Source organism: Bolinopsis microptera, chromosome 3, assembly GCF_026151205.1.
Source record: "Bolinopsis microptera isolate Bmic1 chromosome 3, MBARI_Bmic_1.0, whole genome shotgun sequence".
Classification (NCBI taxonomy): Eukaryota; Metazoa; Ctenophora; class Tentaculata; order Lobata; family Bolinopsidae; genus Bolinopsis; species Bolinopsis microptera.
This window is the reverse complement of record NC_087074.1, coordinates 4,538,885-4,558,576: the sequence shown is the minus strand read 5'-3', so window position 1 is coordinate 4,558,576 and position 19,692 is coordinate 4,538,885. Positions and strand designations below refer to the sequence as shown.

General features: G+C 39.1%; 3 protein-coding genes across 5 annotated transcripts in view; 2 read left to right on the top strand and 1 right to left on the bottom strand.

The window, feature by feature from the left end:
- The window catches only part of LOC134812866 (uncharacterized), a 912,489-nt gene that overhangs the window by 641,685 nt on the left and 251,112 nt on the right, over positions 1 to 19,692 (bottom strand). The window lies entirely within an intron of this gene.
- Positions 1 to 19,692, top strand: part of LOC134812865 (NHL repeat-containing protein 2-like) — a 72,619-nt gene that overhangs the window by 25,533 nt on the left and 27,394 nt on the right. The gene's annotated exons all lie outside the window — the stretch shown is intronic.
- Positions 1 to 19,692, top strand: part of LOC134812869 (guanine nucleotide-binding protein-like 1) — a 56,089-nt gene that overhangs the window by 34,847 nt on the left and 1,550 nt on the right. For both annotated transcript variants that reach the window (XM_063820456.1, XM_063820457.1), the window contains 5 exons: positions 7,777 to 7,960; positions 8,238 to 8,335; positions 9,062 to 9,196; positions 9,334 to 9,823; positions 19,444 to 19,528. In XM_063820456.1, coding sequence (XP_063676526.1) covers positions 7,777 to 7,960; positions 8,238 to 8,335; positions 9,062 to 9,196; positions 9,334 to 9,823; positions 19,444 to 19,528 — 992 coding nt within the window. The remainder of the gene's footprint in view (positions 1 to 7,776; positions 7,961 to 8,237; positions 8,336 to 9,061; positions 9,197 to 9,333; positions 9,824 to 19,443; positions 19,529 to 19,692) is intronic.

Here is a 19,692-nt window from a genome sequence, read left to right as displayed (position 1 = left end):
AAAGTAAGCAAGGGTGAGAGGAAGCTCAGTAACCGCACAAAGAAACAGACTTGGAACCAGGAGCCGGTGTACTCTCTCGCCCCTGAACTGAGTCTCCGATCTTCGGAACAGAGCAGAGTAAGTGTTCTGCCCGGACAGATAGAAGAACATGGGCATGTTCCAAGCTTGCATGAACCCAACGAACCAATGTACGATGACTCCGAGGTAGATGGGGGTGAAAGGATCATCAGACGTAGAAGTCGTTATCAAGCCTGGGTAACGGACTTCATGATACCGTTCCTCTGCTGGCGACGAAGATGGCGTGTACATTTTACAGATATGGAACAAGTAAATACCATAAGTTAGGACTATCATGATCACATCAATATCTGCTCTTCTGCCTGACGGTTTGTGATCCTCTTCTAGACACCTTTCATCGTCTTTAGAACTCTTGGAGAGGATGTAGCTGGTCTCTGTAGCCATTCAAAATTGGATTCGTAACTGGGATCGATTCAACCATCTACAGGGGCCGGGGGTGATTCTGTCATCTCAAAATAGTGTAGTTTTAGAATTATCGAAGAATTTTTACGTTGATAATGGTATAACTATAATACTAGGGAATGGTATAGCAGGGAAATGACGTATTTTTCCACTCGAGTATGGTCACAATTGTATTCGAAATTATACTACAGGATAGAATGGAGAGCAATTCCACGTTAAGGTACCTCTTGGTGACAATGAAAAATGTTTAAACAGGCACCTAATTTTGGTGAAAATATGTTTTTTAGACTCTTAACCTTACTGGTCAATCAAAGTTTTTTGTTTGATATTGCGTTAAATTGCGATTTTTCTCATTCAAAATTGCAAGACTCAAAAATGAATAAAATTATCTAAATTTTCAGATGCTCATAGTTTGGATATGCAGCAATGTTTGTCTATGAAATTCCATACACTGAAGCATGGGTACAATAGTTAGACTGCTGCTCATATACTTTTTATGAAAAATCTCAACAAAGATGGTGTTGTGTCTGTCACAAAATTAAGCGAACAAGTTTATTCAGATCCACATTATGCCATTTATATTCAAAAAACCAATGTAACCTATCTCTTTTGAAGGCAAGGGAGTTTCATCAAAATTATTAGGATCATATCTTTTAAGGAACAAATTTTAAAAGGGAGGTCCTAACTACTCCCAACTTGTCACGTCTGTCATATTTTTTTGAAACAGTTTCCAAAAAATCCAAAAATGCATTTTGTTGAAGCTGAGACCGTCCTGAACAAAAAAATGTCTTCAAATCAAAAATGTGGATAGAAAATGACTGAGTTATGCATAATTTTGTAGGTATATGGCCGTAAGGCTCAATTTTGGCTATTTTTACCATTGTTCCATATTATGTCGAAATGATACGTTATTAATGATATTTCAGTGGGCGAAACTTTTACAATTCTGAGAATAAACTATGGGCGACAGTCTTAAAATTTTCTTAAAGTTTTGCTAGATCACCTCTCCGGTCTTTCTGCCAGTAAGAGTGAAATATATATCAGTACGAGGTCTTACTCTTATAATGTACGAGCCACGAGGTCGAGGAATCTAATCACAACACAATTACATGACCGGGTGAAGGAATATTGTTATTGATCACGTATTTCTAAGGAAATGTTATGGTGTACGAGGTCGAAAACATTTTACTCACTAGCCAGGGTGATATTAGGAAGCGAATTACAGAGTTTATTTTTTTACTTCTGATTATCGTTTGTACGAGAAAATATGATTTAAAATGGAAGTGCGTGTAGGTTCTGTAGACGTGTTTAAGCTAATTAGCAAAAATTTAAAATTTTTTTATTGGCTCAAAATGATTGGAATTATTTACACACCCACCAAATGCGATAGCATTTGGTTGGTGATTTAATTTTTTTTTTTTTTAAATCTAGACACTTATTTTACTTCGGAGTATTCCAACAGCCACAGTGTTACACAAGTGCAACCAGCCAATTACAGGAAGCCGAAGGATTTGTTTTTAGCCAGTGACGGTTAAGGTAGTGTATACCATACTTTCTTCGCCCGAGACTTTGCTGCAATGTGCAGCTCCTCATTTAACCCTCACACCTGATTTCTCGAGTATTCGGCTGAGTAGACCGGGGGGCTGCATAGACCACTCACGATCCTTAGCTGAATGTCAACGACACTCACCCCACGACCAGGCAGGCAGTGGGATTTGAACCCGCAACCTCACGATTGCAAAGCTGGCTAACCAACTGCGCTACCTGGCCGTTAGAATTATTATGAGCTATGATAAATCACATTTCTTGCACAACTCGGTCTACTTATTGAGGAAAAGAAGAGGTAGATGGTAATCCAGGTAGGCCGGTTCAGATTAGCACGACTGACGGTATAGTAGTACAGACTCAGAGAGGTTTTATTTATTACATAATATTATGCGATTATCGTAGTACAGCAGGCTATCGGTTCGATCTCAAATGTGCCTTTGGTGGAGTTTCGGTAAAAATTGATAAGGATGTACTGTAATCATTATGAAACTCTAATATCCTGTGGTTAACGTTTTTCAGTTTCAGCCCTTTTATTTATTTCGATTTAGTAATTCCTGATTACTAAAATCTGCCGAGATTTACTGAACTCCAACTACAAATGTAAGTGATTTTAGTATTCTTGAAAACAAAAATTCACGAAGTTTTTTAAAAGCATTTTTCTCCGCGTTTAATGCAATTTGATCACTTTTGAGCCAATAAAAAATTTTAAATTTTGCTAATTAGCTAATTGATAATTATCCAATTAATTGATTATCTGAGGCAAAAATTGTCTCTACAAAAGTTTTTCTTCCTGATAATATGAACACCTTCGATTAATCTGCAACTTTCTACGATGTTCACAACTAAAGATATTTGACAAACAAGAAAGGTGGTAAAAAGTGGTAAAGTGGCAAAAAGTGGCTTTGAGACACGTGGAAAAGTTTGGAAAAGTTGGTCAGCCATAAAAGACATCTATTAGGACTCAAAAACGTCAAAAATCCTTTGTAAGCTTTGTGTGTCGGCAGATCGTTTTTTTTTTCAGACGGATTTCCCTGTACTAGTAAGACTAATTGAAGTTCTGACTATTTTGACTAGAGTGCTAAATAACATCATATGCAATTCAGTTAACAAATTTACAGCGTTTTTGCTATTGTATTTGATAAAGACTCCTTTACGTAACAGTAAAAATAACACAAATTAGATTTAACCCTATTTTCCCATATTTTTTGAAGTAAAAATTCAATATCGTCCACATTTTACATACAAAAGCAATAAAGCTTTGGAGAAACGGTCTTAATAGTATGATGGATTGAACCGTGATGAAAGTTTCACCAGAGTTAGATATTTGTTCAAGAGAAATCATCACTACCCTTACACTGATGCCTTCGGGTGAGCCCAAAATGGACGAACATTGGCATAGATATATACTGAGGATTACTTATAACAATATAATAAAAGTGTCAAGTGGAAAATTTAGAAAAATCGGGAAAAAATTCTGTCACAGTCACGTCTGTCACAATTAGAAATAACGCCATGCGAACAAAAATGGAGCAATTTCCAAGAAAATGGTATCTTAGAAGTCCCTAAACCTTCTTCTATCCCTGAATGTCCAGATTAGAGACAATAGATAAATTTTTGAGATAGATTTGGGCTCAACTGAAGACCCACAAAAAGTGTAATATTTTTGTCGCGTCTGTCACAGGGGTGCTCAGAAATTAATCATGAAAGGCGTCTGAACTTTTGACACAACTTTTAAAAAGGTTAAATGTGGACGAATAAATAGCGTAAGCTGAAAAATAATCATCGAACTAGGCATGACCTTCGTTTGAACTTTTTTTTAAATGTCACGGTGAAATTGCCCTGGAGTCAAAATGTACGCACCTGAAAACAATTTAAACCTAATGAATACTTTAACAAACTAATTGCTGAGTGAAGGATTAAACAAGCAAAATCCAACACTGCAGCTTAGTACTGTAAGCCACTGACCCTGCTAAGGCGTATATAACTACACATATTAAAACAGTAGAATTGCACGGCATAAACATCAAACAAGCAGTGGTAGACAGTAACTAGACAGTATTTTATATCTCACAATGTATAACTATAATGTATATGTTTCAATACGAACTTAGACCACTCAGAAACATTGGGGTTGGGACTGTAAGTTACATTCAACATTACAACAAAGCAAATGTAAAACACGATAATAATGTATATGCATAATTGCATCATTGCATCAAAGTTATAGCGTTGATAATAGTATAGTGAGTACTGAGTATTGAGTAATGATGCAGTAGGGAGACGACTAGAGGCAACATTGACTGGGAAACGTTTTGCAAAAAAGGTGATTCCGCTGAGAATTATCAAACACAAGGCCACTGAGCTTGGGCACCGATTAGTGATTATGATAACGGCTGCACTAGTCATTAAACAATGATTCTTGTGGTCAGATAGAATTACAGATTCCATATCGTCTAAAATTATTTAGTGTACAGCATATAATACAGCAGGTTAAATTTCGAATGGGTCTTAGGTGCAGTTTTCGCAGCTTGCCGAATACCGGACGCTTGGCTTAATCTTGTGCCGAGCTCGGCCTCACCGCGCATTATCGCACGTAGCACTCAATAGCAATTAATGTGGTATTATAAACATGGGTAGAAAAACCGTGACCTGGCCTGGTGACATTGTTTCCTGCACAGAGCAATTCTACTTAATTACACAGAGCAATTCTACTTGCACATTCACATTTTTTAATGAAATCGCGCGAAGTGATAATGACTTCTTTGTTCAATGACACTTTCAAAGATATTTCTCGGTTAACTGGGTAATTATCTGAACAGGAGATGGAATTCTGGCTTTTAAGAAACAACCACTTGTCAGTATGTTATTCGATTACCCGATATTTTTGTCTGAATAATTTTGAAATATCCGTACTCTGATAAAATGTCTGAGAATTTAACATTTTTCCTAAAAGTTTTGAAATCGACGATCTCACTCGACGATCCCTTAGGAAATTGAAGTCAACTCGTCTGTTTGTTTTCCGCTTATCTCATGCTTTTCAACTAATACTATATTATATGTGTAAAATATGTATGGGAGGTGATTGAGACAATTGATCGCTACAAGTTGGTGACCTCACACTCCATTCCAAGTTAGCACAATATGAAACTATGCAGAGATTTTATTGACACACTGATAAAAACCAACTTGTTAAAACCAAAGCAAACCAAAAAATAACAAGAAGATACTCGAAAAAACTACACACAATAACGCTAATCGCATAACACTTCCCAACACTTCAAAGCTTCCAATAAGGTCCATAAACATGCTGATTTGTTATACTGTCATAAATGAAAACCAAACATCCATGTTTACAAAGTCCGTGCCAAAGTCATTTGTAGCAGCACCACCCCGGTAAGCACCAATACTGGCACGAACCCTCTCAGGGGTTTCCCTGGCAACCAAGATCCTTTAAGAGTAGGCAGACCAAAAAAGTAGCGTAGAGATCCGGACTTGGTGATAAAGTAGGTGATTGTTATAATAAGGACGGAGGTCATGATAAGCATTACCGGAAAAGATCGGAGGTAAGGGACCCAAAGAGCTCCTGAGCCGATCCCAACTAAAAGTTGTTGATGAATCAGATAGAAAGGCAAGGCCATAACCCTGCATTTCTGGTGCCAATCTCGAGGGGTAGTGAACTTTTCTCTCGCTAATGCTATAGACCCGATGATGAACAGCCACTGTCCTAAACCTCTCGTGAATCCACCTATTAAACTTATTATAAAACGAGTTTTATCAGTGTATGCACCATAGATGACCATGCTTATTAAATTTGTGGACGCCTGTTTTTTCTCAATTTCTTTACCGTAAATAACCATGCCGACTCCAAACACTGAACAAAGAACTGTTCCAACCAAGAAGCAACTCCAGGACCAAACCTTGCTACGTTGTCTGATCTCTCTCTCCGCCGCTGCTGTAGCGTAACCCATCAAGTAGATGACCAAGTAAGATAAAATAGGATAGTTTGGGAAGTAAACATCGTAAAGACGGTGGCCTGTCTCCACAACTCCTATCACTATCCCTGGTATGAGAGCAAGCCTGATTGGTCCACCCAGATACCACTTTACTGCAGAAAAGAATTCTCTAGGAGTTAAAGCTGGCTTGAGGATGAAATTCAGGCAGCAGAAGTACTGAGTGAGCCGGCTAAATGGTTTCACTGTGCAGCAGCAGGAGTTGGAGCCACAAAATGAGAGTGTGGTGGTCTCATCAGTGTTGTGAGCTGGATGAAACGTTCTGAACCAGAAGGTGGATACTTGGGCGTAGATGAAGAGGTACAAAAGAAACCATGACTGTTGAAAGTGTGGATGTATATAGAAGCCTTTCACGTACTCCCAATATGATTCCTCGACTAGAGGAACCTCGCGACGAGCAAAGTAAGCAAGGGTAAAAGGGAGCTCAGTGACCGCACACAGAAACAGAGTTGGAACCAGGAGCCGGTGTACTCTCTCGTCCCTGAACTGAGTCTCCGATCTCCGGAACAGAGCAGAGTAAGTGTTCTGCCCGGACAGATAGAAGAACATGGGCATGTGCCAAGCTTGCATGAACCCAACGAACCAATGTACGATGACTCCGAGGTAGATGGGGGTGAAAGGATCTTCAGACGTAGAAGTCGTTATCAAGCCTTGGTAACGGACTTCATGATACCGTCCCTCTGCTGGCGATGCAGATGGCGTGTACATTTTACAGATATGGAACAAGTAGACACCGAAGGTTAGGACTATCATGATCACATCAATATCTGCTCTTCTGCCTGGCGGTTTGTGATCCTCTTTTATACACTTCTCATTGTCTTTAGAACTCTTGGAGAGGGTGTAGCTGGTCTCTTTGTAGCCATTCGTAGTTGAGTTTGTAACCGGGGTTGATATAACCATCTCCAGGGTTGATTCAGCCATCTCCGGTGTTTATTCTGCTATCTTAAAATAGTGTAGATTTAGAATTATTGAAAAAGGTTTACGTTGATAATGGTATAACTAGGGAATGATATAGCAGGAAAACGACGCATTTTTCACTCGAGTATGGTGACAATTGTATTTGACATTATGCTTAGATGCATATTTGCTTCAGTACGATTATCACCATGTCAGAAACAGTGATATAAGGTGACATAGTGGTCGTTGGTGTTTAGTCCAGAATTTAATGGAATATATTCGCATAATAATACATTGCTAACGCTGGCAGATGTTTTCTTTACCCGAGTCTAGACTAATTTAGAGAAGTGGATGGTTACTGGGGATCTCTCAAAGGTGACATAGGGTTCAGTAGGTGGTCGTTGGTGTTCAGTCCTGGATTAATGGAATATGTTCGCATAGTAATACAATGCAAGCTGTCTAATACCGTCCAACTCTACCCAAATTGATGGGGAATATGACATTTATCCATCTGAAAATTTAGGCCTGACGGCCTTCATTTCTAGGTGAATAACCATAAACCATACAAATTAGCATTCATACGAATAATTGCATCAAAGTTGTAGCGCCCAAATATCTTTACAACCCTTAAGATCAAATATATAGCAGCTTAAAAATCCGAATGAAACACAAAAAGGTCTTCTAGATGTCGGGCGAATTAAGAGGCAGTAAAACTAGTGGGCTGCGAGATGAATGGGGACTTGACACCCCATGGCAACATTAAATAACGATTAGATAACGAGACACTTGCAAATACACACCTCAGTAATCAGTATATGGTTATACAACAACTTCTTCCCAGGTACCGCACATGAGCGACTTAACAAGTACTGCCTGGTGTTCGGTAAGGAGTCTAAAGAGGAGGTGGATCAGAATATAAAGCTCAGCAAGAAACCATTACCTGCTTTAGATGAATCTCTCCTGGTTACCAAGGTCGAGGATTACGCGATGGAGATTCTGGATTTGGGCATGCCTAAACGTGGAAAGTGGGTCAAATTGTTTGTTCTGGTCCGGGACTTTAGGGCCGTCGCGTGAGACCACGAGTCCTGTTTTTTCACGACCACGTTTCCTGTTTTTCAGAACTCCGCCTTAGAGCCTCACGCCATTGAGTCTGGACCCCGTTTGTTCTATGTGCGGTTAATGGACTCTGATTAATATTGAGTGGAAATTTATGGTAAATGATTGTGTCGGGGTGATTTAGCTTTTGTTATTCAAGGAACTATTCATGACATTTTTAAACTGACGAGTGTACTCTGCAACCAGATGGAGTTACACGATGTCAAAACAGAAGTTAGAGCTGGCCGAACAAAAGGAATTCAGGGAGTGGTGCAGTGAACTGGACGAGTACTATCAGAACTTAGGTATTTATAAAGACATGTTGATTATGTATGTAGTGATGTATTCTGCCGCATTTCAGCATTATACAGTGGCAACTAGTTGACATGGTTGTCGATTGAACGCAAACAATCAGGCTAAAAAGTCGAGAATATCCATTAAAGAACCACATGCTGTGTCTTGGCCCTCAGCTCTCACGGCAATTCGGTAATAAAGTTAAGGCACAAAGGTTACATAAGGCACGGTTGAGGCACGGTCACTTAAGGCACGGTTAACATAGGTTATATTTCTGAATGTGACGATCTGTAAATTTTACATTGCGATATAAATATTCTAATTCTAAAGCAAGAGCCCTGCGTCGTTTAACGATCTCTTCAAGTAACCATGCTCTTAAAATTAAGTTAACATCTCCTAGATTTCACATCCTGCCCTAACCGTGCCTTAACCGTGCCTTAACCGTGCGTAGCTACATTACTGAATTGCCGGTCTGACCCCTGCAGGTAGAGCAAGTTACTACCGTGCGTAGCTACATTACCTAATTGCCGCTCTGACCCCTGCAGGTAGAGCAAGTTACTACTGTGCGTAGCTACATTACCGAATTGCCGCTCTGACCCCTGCAGGTAGAGCAAGTTACTACTGTGCGTAGCTACATTACCTAATTGCCGCTCTGACCCCTGCAGGTAGAGCAAGTTACTACTGTGCGTAGCTACATTACCGAATTGCTGCTCTGACCCCCCCCCCCCCCCCTGCAGGTAGAGCAAGTTACTACGAGCGGAATCTGGAGACCTGGAGACAGTTGTGGAGAACCCTGGAGATGAGTGACATTATACTCTTCGTATGTGACATCAGATATCCTACTCTTCACTTCTCTCACTCCGTTTATAAATGTGAGTTTTAACTCTAGGTTTTTGCGAAGGGGGGAAATTGAGATGAACAGTTAATAAACTAGGCCTTCAAATAACAGCTCTATGTCATGTGGCACAGACCCCACCCCAGCGGAGTTTTTAAATTAAACATTCCCCAGACATCACCGAGGAGCTAGACAGACAAGTAATTCTAGTGCTGAACAAAGTGGACATGGTCCATCCCTCCGTCTCTGTCTCCTGGAAAAACTATTTCGAGCATAAGTTCCCAGAGATCAGAGTCGTTCTCTTTTCTGCTTTTCCTGACGAACAGAAACTCGTTGAAAACACCGGTAAACGACTGCTTAAGAAACCAACGATAAAAAAACTTGGGTGGGCGTACGGAGCAGAGAGTTTGATACAGTTAGCTAAATGCCACTACGACAAGAAGAAGGAGATAAAAGGAGAAACACCGACCACAGAAAAGCCGAGTATTGCTGAAGGTGGGGAACCAAGTGACGAGGATTATGTGACGATAGGACTGATCGGTCAGCCGAACGCGGGTAAATCGTCCCTGATAAACGGCATATTGCAAGATAAGAAAGTCAGCGTTTCTAAGACGCCAGGACATACCAAACATTTCCAAACGATTTTCTACTCGCCAGGAATCAGGTTCGTAGTTTGGTCGCACGGTCCAAGACTAAAAGTGAAAAACATTGGGCCTTCATTGCATTTTTGTACTAAATGCAATGAGGGCGTTTTCGGCCAAACCCGATTCTAGGGTTTTGCGGTCACTCGGATTTTTGTATTTCGGCCCAGGGAGGTCGTAGGAACTATTCCTACACAAAATGTGCCTAATAACCATATTTATATACAACTTATAGATGTGGATACTGGCGGGGAGGTGATCATTGTTTGTTTACGTTTTGGTGGCGCCTCTATTATGCAGGTCAAAGAGGTGATCATTGTTTGTTTACGTTTTAGGTGGCGCCTCTATTCAGCAGGTTGAAGATGTGATGCTTAATAGAGGCGCCACCAAAATGTAAACAAACAATGATCACCTCCCCGCCAGTATCCACATCTATAAAGCAACAATATATACCTTAAAATGTTCATTTTCGGAATTATGGCTGAAAAAAGGATTTTTCATTTTTGTCGAGCAAACCATGAAAATACTCACAAATGGGCTGTTGGACTGGTAACTAGGAAGGTCCTAAAGCCTCTTACATAATACCAGGAATACTGGACCTAAAATAATTCAGCACTGGGTCTGAAAAGCATTGAGCAATTCTATAGAAAAGAATAAGGCCCACGATAATTCTATTAAAGTAATTCTAATTCTCTGCAGAGAATTAATTCTATTAAAGTAATTCTAATTCTCTGCAGAGAAATTTTTGGAAATTAAATTCCATTTATGATATTATTGTAACTATTTAATGATGATGTAACAAGGTTAGATAGCATAGGAGCATATTATTATGAGCATACTAATTCAAGTATGCATAATGCAGAAAAATATTACTTCTATTGTCTTGCCAAATTTATCGCCGATAACCGATATTATCGCGATAATTTTGAAAAAGTTACCGATTAACGCGATAAAAAAAATAGTACCGATAATGGCAACCCTAGCCTCGAGATCTTATCTGGGGCACTAATACTAGAACATTAGAATTGTAATCCTAGAACCTCACATTAAGCTTGCTTGGTCGATTAGCAGGATTCCGGATTCGACTGAGGGAACTCAGGTAACATAATAGGTTCAGATAACCGGTTGTGGACAAGTTTCTGAATCTCAATTTCATTAAGGCCTTATCCGGATCACGGGGTTAATATATAAATAGCAGGTTTCGAGATGCTGTCTTAGGTTCCACATAAATTGAAATTTGTACACAAATTTAGCTTTGAGTAAAAGTGGCTTTTATAGAGCGGGGAGAGAATCTAAATTATTATTGATTAAATGATCAATATATCTGGCTAGCGTGGACGATCTCTTACTTATGGGAAACTAGATATCGGGCCCAATAGCTGTTTTTTTAAGAGATGTGTTGGACCTAGATGGTGCACGAGAGTATACGTGAGGATTGAGGATGCTCTGCCTGCCTGTGGGGTCAGGCAATTCCGAAAGGAGATATCTATGAATATCCAATATATCTATAAATATCCAATATATTCAATAGCTGGTAAATCTTATCTATAGTAATCGTGGTTACATCGCTGTTTCGGATATATAATTCGATTTATAGGTCTATTATCAAGCGAAAACATCTGATCTCCAGTACAGGTGATGTTACACTTACAGGTCGGATCTCCGATCTTAAAGTTGGATCTCAGAGCAAAATACAGATTACAGGCAGCTGGTCTCGAAATTACATCTTACTATTTCGATTTGCCATTTCACTGACACCACGGCATCAACTTTGACGCGACTTTCCGCATAAACCGTAAAAGATATACAACTGGAACTTTTTTGGCTGGGTCAAATGCTTTAATGGCCTTCAAATGACAAATCAGCATGAAAAAATAAAAAATTGGCCAAGGAATAATGATTTTAGAGCCGAAAATTTGGACTCCCAACTGGTGTCAAAAACGCCAATTAAATAGGTAATAATTATTTTAGTATTTTGAGTCTTGACACCGTTTAGGGTTATATCATATATTATACGGGTTATAATGTGTATATTACCTGAATGCCTTCGGTCGAATCTATGCTATTCGGCCAAGTAATCTTAATATGAAGTTCTAGGATCACAGTTATAATGTTCTAGTATTAGTGCCCCAGATAAAATCTCAAGGCAGCTGTAATAACTATAGAGCTAGCCGGTAACCACTTGATTATAAAAACAACGAGGTAATGACACGCATTATCATACAATGGGAAAATCTGCTATGTGACAGCAAAAAATAATGTGGAGTCATCCTGAAGTGGGAACTAAACCACTGCGGTATTATAGGAAATGAGCTAAATTAAACTGCGGCCAACATATTATCTCAATCCAGGGATTACAGACCAATATCATAATTATAATTACGAAGTGTGGCACTGGTCAGCGGTCGGGCGACAATTTAGCCCGGACCCAGTGCCAAATTATTTAAGGTCCGGCATTCTTGGTATCATGGTTTTATGGTATGAATGAATTAAACGTTTGATGCTGAATTTTGTTTTCACAAATCATGCAGTAGTTATCTACTAATCACTCCTAAACTGAGCGTTTCGAATATATAATGTGCATGAGTCGGCAATTGCGAACAATTTGCTGTTAGCAATAGACCCTTTGACCTTATGAAACCGACATTTTGGGGAGGCCGATTATCAGGGGTCATGTCACCAATTAGTGACGTATAATAAGTGATATGATCCATAGATCCGTAGAATTTAATTGACCTAGAAATGGGCTAGATATAGGGTAGAGTTCATATGTCAATTCTGTACATCATAGCTGTACATTTAGAAGTAAACATGATCTTTAAGATGTCTGCTCGACTCGTAGATCACATAAGGGACGGGAGCTCTTGCTAATGGGGGTGGTCTACGTGACTCTGATGGATACATCTACTTTCGGAAGAAGGACAAGGATTCAGCCCTCACTACCAATACCAAAAGTATTATGGAAGGGAGCGCTGCGGAGTATAAGTCATTGGAAAATGAGTGAAAGATGGAGAACGTTGCCCAATACTCACTTCAAACGAGTATGGAGACATAAGTTCGCCAGATCAATCCCAAAACTTGGTAAAGAGAGCATAAGAACAGCAACACAATTCTTTACTGGACATTGTGAACTAAACTACCACATTAATAAGTTCAAGCCGACAACGGTCCCCAAAATTTGGGCAATTCGGTAATGTAGCTACGCACGGTTAACGCACGGTTAAGGCACGGTTAAAGCACAGTTAAGGCACGGTTAACCCATTAGGGACGATAGGGTCGTTTTTATGACCCACCTTTTCTAGACAAAAAACCAAATTACTAAACGCTATAACGAATCTATAGCATATATGCTCCAAATTTATTGGGCTTCATTATATGTAGCCCAATAAATTTGGAGCATATATGCTATAGATTCGTTATATCGTTTAGTAATTTGGTTTTTTGTCTAGAAAAGGTGGGTCATAAAAACGACCCTATCGTCCCTAATGGGTTAAGGCACAAGGGTTACATGAGGCACGCGCACGGTCACTTAAGAGCTTAATTAAGGCACGGTTAACGCACAAACTGCCCAAAAGCAACCATTATGGTCGCTTAAGGCACTGTTAACGCACGGTTAACGCACGGTTGGGGAATTATAACCTATAAACATACAAGTGGTTCACTAAGGCACGGTTAAGGCACGGCGGGGGAACAAGGGTTACTGAGGCACGGTTAACGCACGGTTAAGGCACAAACTGCCCATAAGCAACCATTATGGCACGGTTAACGCACGGTTGGGGAAATATAACATATAAACATAGGTTATATTTCTGTATGTGACGATCTGTAAATTTTACATTGCGATTCCCGCTATTTATGAATATTATTCATACTAATTCTAAAGCAACAGCCCTGCGTCGTTTAACGATCTCTTCAAGTAACCAGGCTCTTCAAATTAAGTTAACATCTCCTAGATTTCAGCACGCAAACAATAGGCCTAAAGAAAATTTGTCGATGAAATATGGGCTTGTTTAAGGGCAATGCCAATATTGCGATTGATTCTATAGCAAAGCATTAAGCAATAAAGCACATGATAATGCTATTTACGTTTTATGCTTTTATCTTCAAAGTTCGAATTTTACCGATTTTTGGAAATTAAATTCAATTAATGATATTGTAACTATATAATGATGATGTAACAAGGTTTCATAGCATAGGAGCATAATTCAAGTATGCATAGTATATTCATAGCAGAAAAATATTACTTCTATTATCTTGCCAAATTTATCGCCGATAACCGATATTATCGCGATAATTATGAAAAAGTTATCGATGATCGCGACAAAAAAATTGTACCGATAATGGCAACCCTAGCTCCAATGCTCTATCTTACAGTGGTCACGAACTTTCCATTAGTTATATTGACCACAGCCCCCTACGAAGAAGGAGAGGAAGATGCCTGGCGGTGCTGCAAGAACAAACTTCCTAAGAAGTATCCCTGTCTGTGCTATCTCTCAATCTCAGACAATTCTCTCAATTCTCTGCTGTAGCGACCGATTTAATTCTCGGTATCATTTTGCATTTGATAACCGTTATTCCAATTGATATCATTTCCCTCTGTTTGCAAAAGGGAGACACTGGCAACGGTCGACTCTACCCAATTATGGGTTTTGGTAAAATATATAATAATAAGCTAAAACAGTACCACATGCAAGTTTAATTACTCATAATTAATGCACGTGCGACAAGGACAAAAGGAAATCGCGGCACGTGCGGAATCGCGATTTTTCCCATTCTCCGCGACAAATCGCGATTATTTCAGTTCTCCACGAAAAATTACGAATTTTCCATTAAATCTGAATGCCAAGTATATGGAACCAATCACATCCACAGCCTTCCGAATGTATGTACGGACTTCAGAAGCTCATAACGATCAGGGTAGCAAGAAACATGTATGAACATGTAATGAACAAGAGTTAGTTTCCAGAAAAACTTTGAAAAAATTCGACTTAGAAAATTTATGGTCCGAGTAATTCTCGATACGAGAAGGTATTACTACTACTTAAGGTACTACTACTTAAGGTACTACTACTTAAGGTACTACTACTTAAGGTACTACTACTTAAGGTACTACTACTTAAGGTACTACTACTTAAGGTACTACTACTACTTAACTTACTAGGTACGGACTTCAGAAAACCGAACAAAATATGTTAGGCTCATAATGATCAGGGTAGCATGAACCGTGGAAAAATTGGTTTCCAGGAATCCACTTTCACAAGCATTTCTTAACCCACTCGTCTGCTGACGTAACATTGTTAGCCAAAAACTTCCCTAAAACTTAGACATAAAAACTTATACCACTAGACATAAGTTTACCACTAGACATAAAGTTAACCACTAGACACCCCAATCAATGTCTGGAAAACTGCAAACATTCAGAAAACGATACCTAGTATAGAGGCATGAGGCCCTCTTATTAACATGAACAAAGGCAAAGATGAGGAAATAACATAATACGTATGTGATGTAAAAGGTGTTAGGCATAAGGTTAGTTAGCAGTTAATCTGTTAAAGTGTTAAGTGATATTTGGAACAATGAGAACATATTGACCAATTGTTAAGACGATTAATCTATATTATAACTTTATAAATATAACATACCTTTGCGAACATAATATAGACAAAAACTTATGAGGGTAAAGGAAATATTTCTACGAACATAATGATAATATGCCATTATAGGACTACCAGTGCTGAGGTCACGTGATTTCGCAGATTAAATTTTCCCCTAGAATAATGCCATGTGGAGAGCAATTTTTAAAATATCGACATTAGCGATGCCTGCTACAGTATCCACTCGTGTAGAAATTATATGGAAAATAATATGGTCTGAAATGTTGGATTTCGTTCAAAAAATTCTTGCAAAAAATTACGAAACATGCATTCGGCGTATAAACAGGTTCACGCTGTGTACGCCGTTTGAAAACGGCGGCGGCGGCGTGGCCGGAAAATCATTAGCGGCGGCGTGCAGCACTGAGGACTACTTGTTCCAGAACCACGTGCCTAAGATTAAGAACAACTTGTTAACTTGAAGAACCGTGAAAATGTCTGCGAATTCGCCGCGATTATCGAGATTTTCGCCGCGATTTCGCCTAGTTTGGCTTGTCGCGGCGCCGCGATTTTTGGCCTAAATAATCGCGATTTTCTTTTGTTCTTGACGTGCGACGAGCGGGCTACGGACATGACTTTAAATTGCTTATTACTTTATTACTATAGTCATAGAGAGATGAAAACGATGCATGTGCAGACCTCTACGATCTGGAAGGGTTAATCAACAGTTATCACTGTAATCTCTGCCTAGTACCTAACTCAAGCTGTGGTGCGTGGGCAGCTGTTCTTAAACCCTTGGGAAATTCATTCGCCAATAATAACTTATTTGTAGACCGTGAATGAAAGGGAAAAGCGAGCGACTGATGTTAGTCCGCTAATTAACAATAACAGTGATTATATACGCTAATCTAACTGCGTATAATGCGATTACACTATTAATTGCACGAGGCGCAGCCGAGTGGAAATTGATACAATAATCGCACGAGGCGAAGCCGAGTTCGATTATTGCAGTTATTTCACGAGGCGCAGCCGAGTGCAATAACTGGAATTAAACTGGAATTAAACTGGAATTAAACTGGAATTAAACTTGAAATTACCAAGGAGAACACTAACGGACTCGTTTTGGCTATACATCAATTCATAAATAAGTTCATATATAAAACAAAAGCCGAATAAAAGTATGAAAATAACTGGAATTAAACTGGAATTAAACTGGAATTAAACTTGAAATTACCAAGGAGAACACTAACGGACTCGTTTTGGCTATACATCAATTCATAAATAAGTTCATATATAAAACAAAAGCCGAATAAAAGTATGAAAATAAAATCTTAAAATTTAACCGCGTTACAATATCACGAAGTGGAAATAAAATCAAATATAATAATTTAAATGCTAATGGAAATTCTGGATGTGTGCATAAAAACAAGTCCAAGGAGATATGTTAAACTACATAAGGTGATGGGACGTTGAAGGAGATGAGTAGGGGACGTGAAGCGAGGATTAGGACTTAATCATAGGATTTCGAAGGTTTGAAGAGTCTGTTAGGTGGTGATTGCTAGGACTTCATAGGAGGTGATAACTAGGACTTCTTTTCAGGAGGATGTCGAAGGTGAAAGGATTCTGTGAGGTACTTTCCAAATTCAGTAGCATGGAATGAGTTCATGATGGCCCCATATTCTTTGAGCATTATGAGGCTTTTAAGGTTGTCTGAGAGGTTGGACCGGAGGGAGTTGTAGCTGGGGCATTCATTTATGACGTGGTCCTCGGTTTCAAGGATAGGTGTTTCAAAGAATGGTAGTTCTTCGAAGAACCGCATGAACTGGTGTAATCGTATTATACATGCAGTTAGATTCGCGTATAACTCCACGCCTCTGATGTTATAACCAGTGTAATTAGTTTATAATCGCACCGACTTTGTTGTTATACAGGGTGGGCCTCAAAAGTTTACCCATCCTTATCTTTATTTATTTATGTTTTACCAATTCTATTCACCATGATACATCGCACATTCCATGTAAGAAGAACGATATAAACAAGCAGGAAGGATCATCTGTGATAGTCCTTATCAGTTAAAATATAGAGAGAATGGAATGTGCGATGGCTCCATGTGAATAGAATTGGTAAAACGTGAATAAATCGCTGGTTTTTTTATTTTGTTACCCAGGATTTTTTTGGTGGTTTCTATTAACCAATGTAAACAGTTCTGGGTGAGAAATGCAAGCTAGCTCGCTCAGGGGCTAAATTGTTCAAATAAGTTCAGTGAAGCTCGCAATCACACAAAACTTGCCACAAAGGTTTAGATACTTGTTATTAACATTCTGTGAAATTTAGAAGCAAAAATATTTATCAGAACATAAGTTATGCCACTTTTTGTTTTACAAATAATTAATGAGATCTCAGCCTCATACTGTGTTGTGTTAATGCAATGTAAGGATTGACTTATTCCAAACACAACAAAGATGTTGTCCTAAACTATAAATTTAAATTTGTGCCCATAAATTTATTTCGTGCGACCATTGCACTAACGGTCGCCAAACTACCTCAGGTAGTTGATTTAAGTCAATACTTGAATCAGCACCTCACAGTAGTAAAATACTCGGTTTTAATTAGGTCCTCATTTTACGAGGTACTCTCTCTAACTCTAATTATCTGCCTGAGCCATGATTTACAGCATCTTTCAGGGAATCAGTGCAATTAGTTTAGTAATCGTACCTAATAAGATTTCGGTCACTCTCAAAACAGTGCAATTAGTTTTGTAATCGCACCCCCTGGAACAAAAACCGGTGGGGGGGGTACCAATGGCATAAATGGCATAATGGAGAATTGGCCAATAAAAATTTCCATTTATGCCATAAAACGTATGCCATTTATGCCATTTTTGATATAATACATTTCTATTTTCTTTATTTGTCATATGAATCTTTAACGATCATTCCAAGCGTTATAAAGCATGAAACATGTCTCTCATTCAAGTACTAATAATAATTTGCGAATTTAAAGTCAAATATGAAGACCTAAATTCATGGCATAAATGGAGAATTGGCCAATAAAAATTTCCGTTTATGCCATAAAACGTATGCCATTTATGCCATTTTATGCCATTGGTACCCCCCCAACCGGTGCAATTATGGATTTAATAAATGGCCGCCAAATAGGTCAAAAGTGGAGTTATACTTATAAATATCTTAAGCAATAATCTCAATAAATCGGGAGGCCGACATAGGGGGGCTCCCGATTATCAAGGGTCAAGTCATATCACCAATTAGTGACGTATAATTAGTGATGTGATCCATCAGTAGTGATGTGATCCATCAGTAGAATTTAATTGATCCAGAAATGGGCTAGTAGGGTACAGTTCACATGTCAACCATCATGTACAGATGTTCAGAAATATGGCCGAAAGGCCTAGGAAGTCACTTCCTAGGCCTCTCGGCCATATTTCTGAAAATAAGCATTTTAAGGTATGTTGCTGCATTTAGTACAAAAATGCAACGAAGGCCAAATGTTTTAAGCATTATCTAGAGAGGTGATAACCGTCGAGAAATCGCTTTTAACACGAAAAGCTAACGATATGGCCTTTTAGAACGGTTGGTCTCCGACTAATGTAACCGAGTCGATATTATATTCTATGTTGCCATGGGGTGGCAGTGGCGTAACGTTGCCTGTTGGCGCCCCCCTGCCGAAAAAAGCGCCCCCCTGTTGGCGCCCCCTCCCCTTTTGGTGCCCCTCCCTAAATTTGAAGAAATTAGGTGATTTTAGAGAATACGCCGGTAAAATCTCTAAAAAAGTGTGTATCTAGAGCAAAACGCGCAGTTTTGCTAGTACTTTAGTTAAGTTTTCGAAATTGTCCCACATTAAAACGACGATTTGGCGCCCCCCTAAGACGGCGCCCCCCTGCACAGCGGGGTCAGCAGGGCCTTTCGTTACGCCACTGTGGGGTGGCAAGTCCCTATTCATCGTAGTCTGGTAGTTTCACTGTATCCTAATACATATAACAGTTTGAAAATAAAAACCCTGTGGTGCAAGTTCTCAAATAGCTCTGATTACAGGTTATGTGATTGTCCAGGGTTGGTGTTTCCTACAATTGCTCCCAAACAGATCCAGATATTGTCAGGAATGTACCCTGTTGCTCAGGTATGCATTAGATTGGGCAATTTCTCCCTGAAAATTGTAGATTTATTTCAAATTTGAGCGTGAACCCTTCCATTTCTGAGACAATATGGGGTCGTTCACATATTACGTAATCTGCCGAGGGGGAAGGTGGTTTCCAAATGATTACGCTAGTGTAATTTTTACAC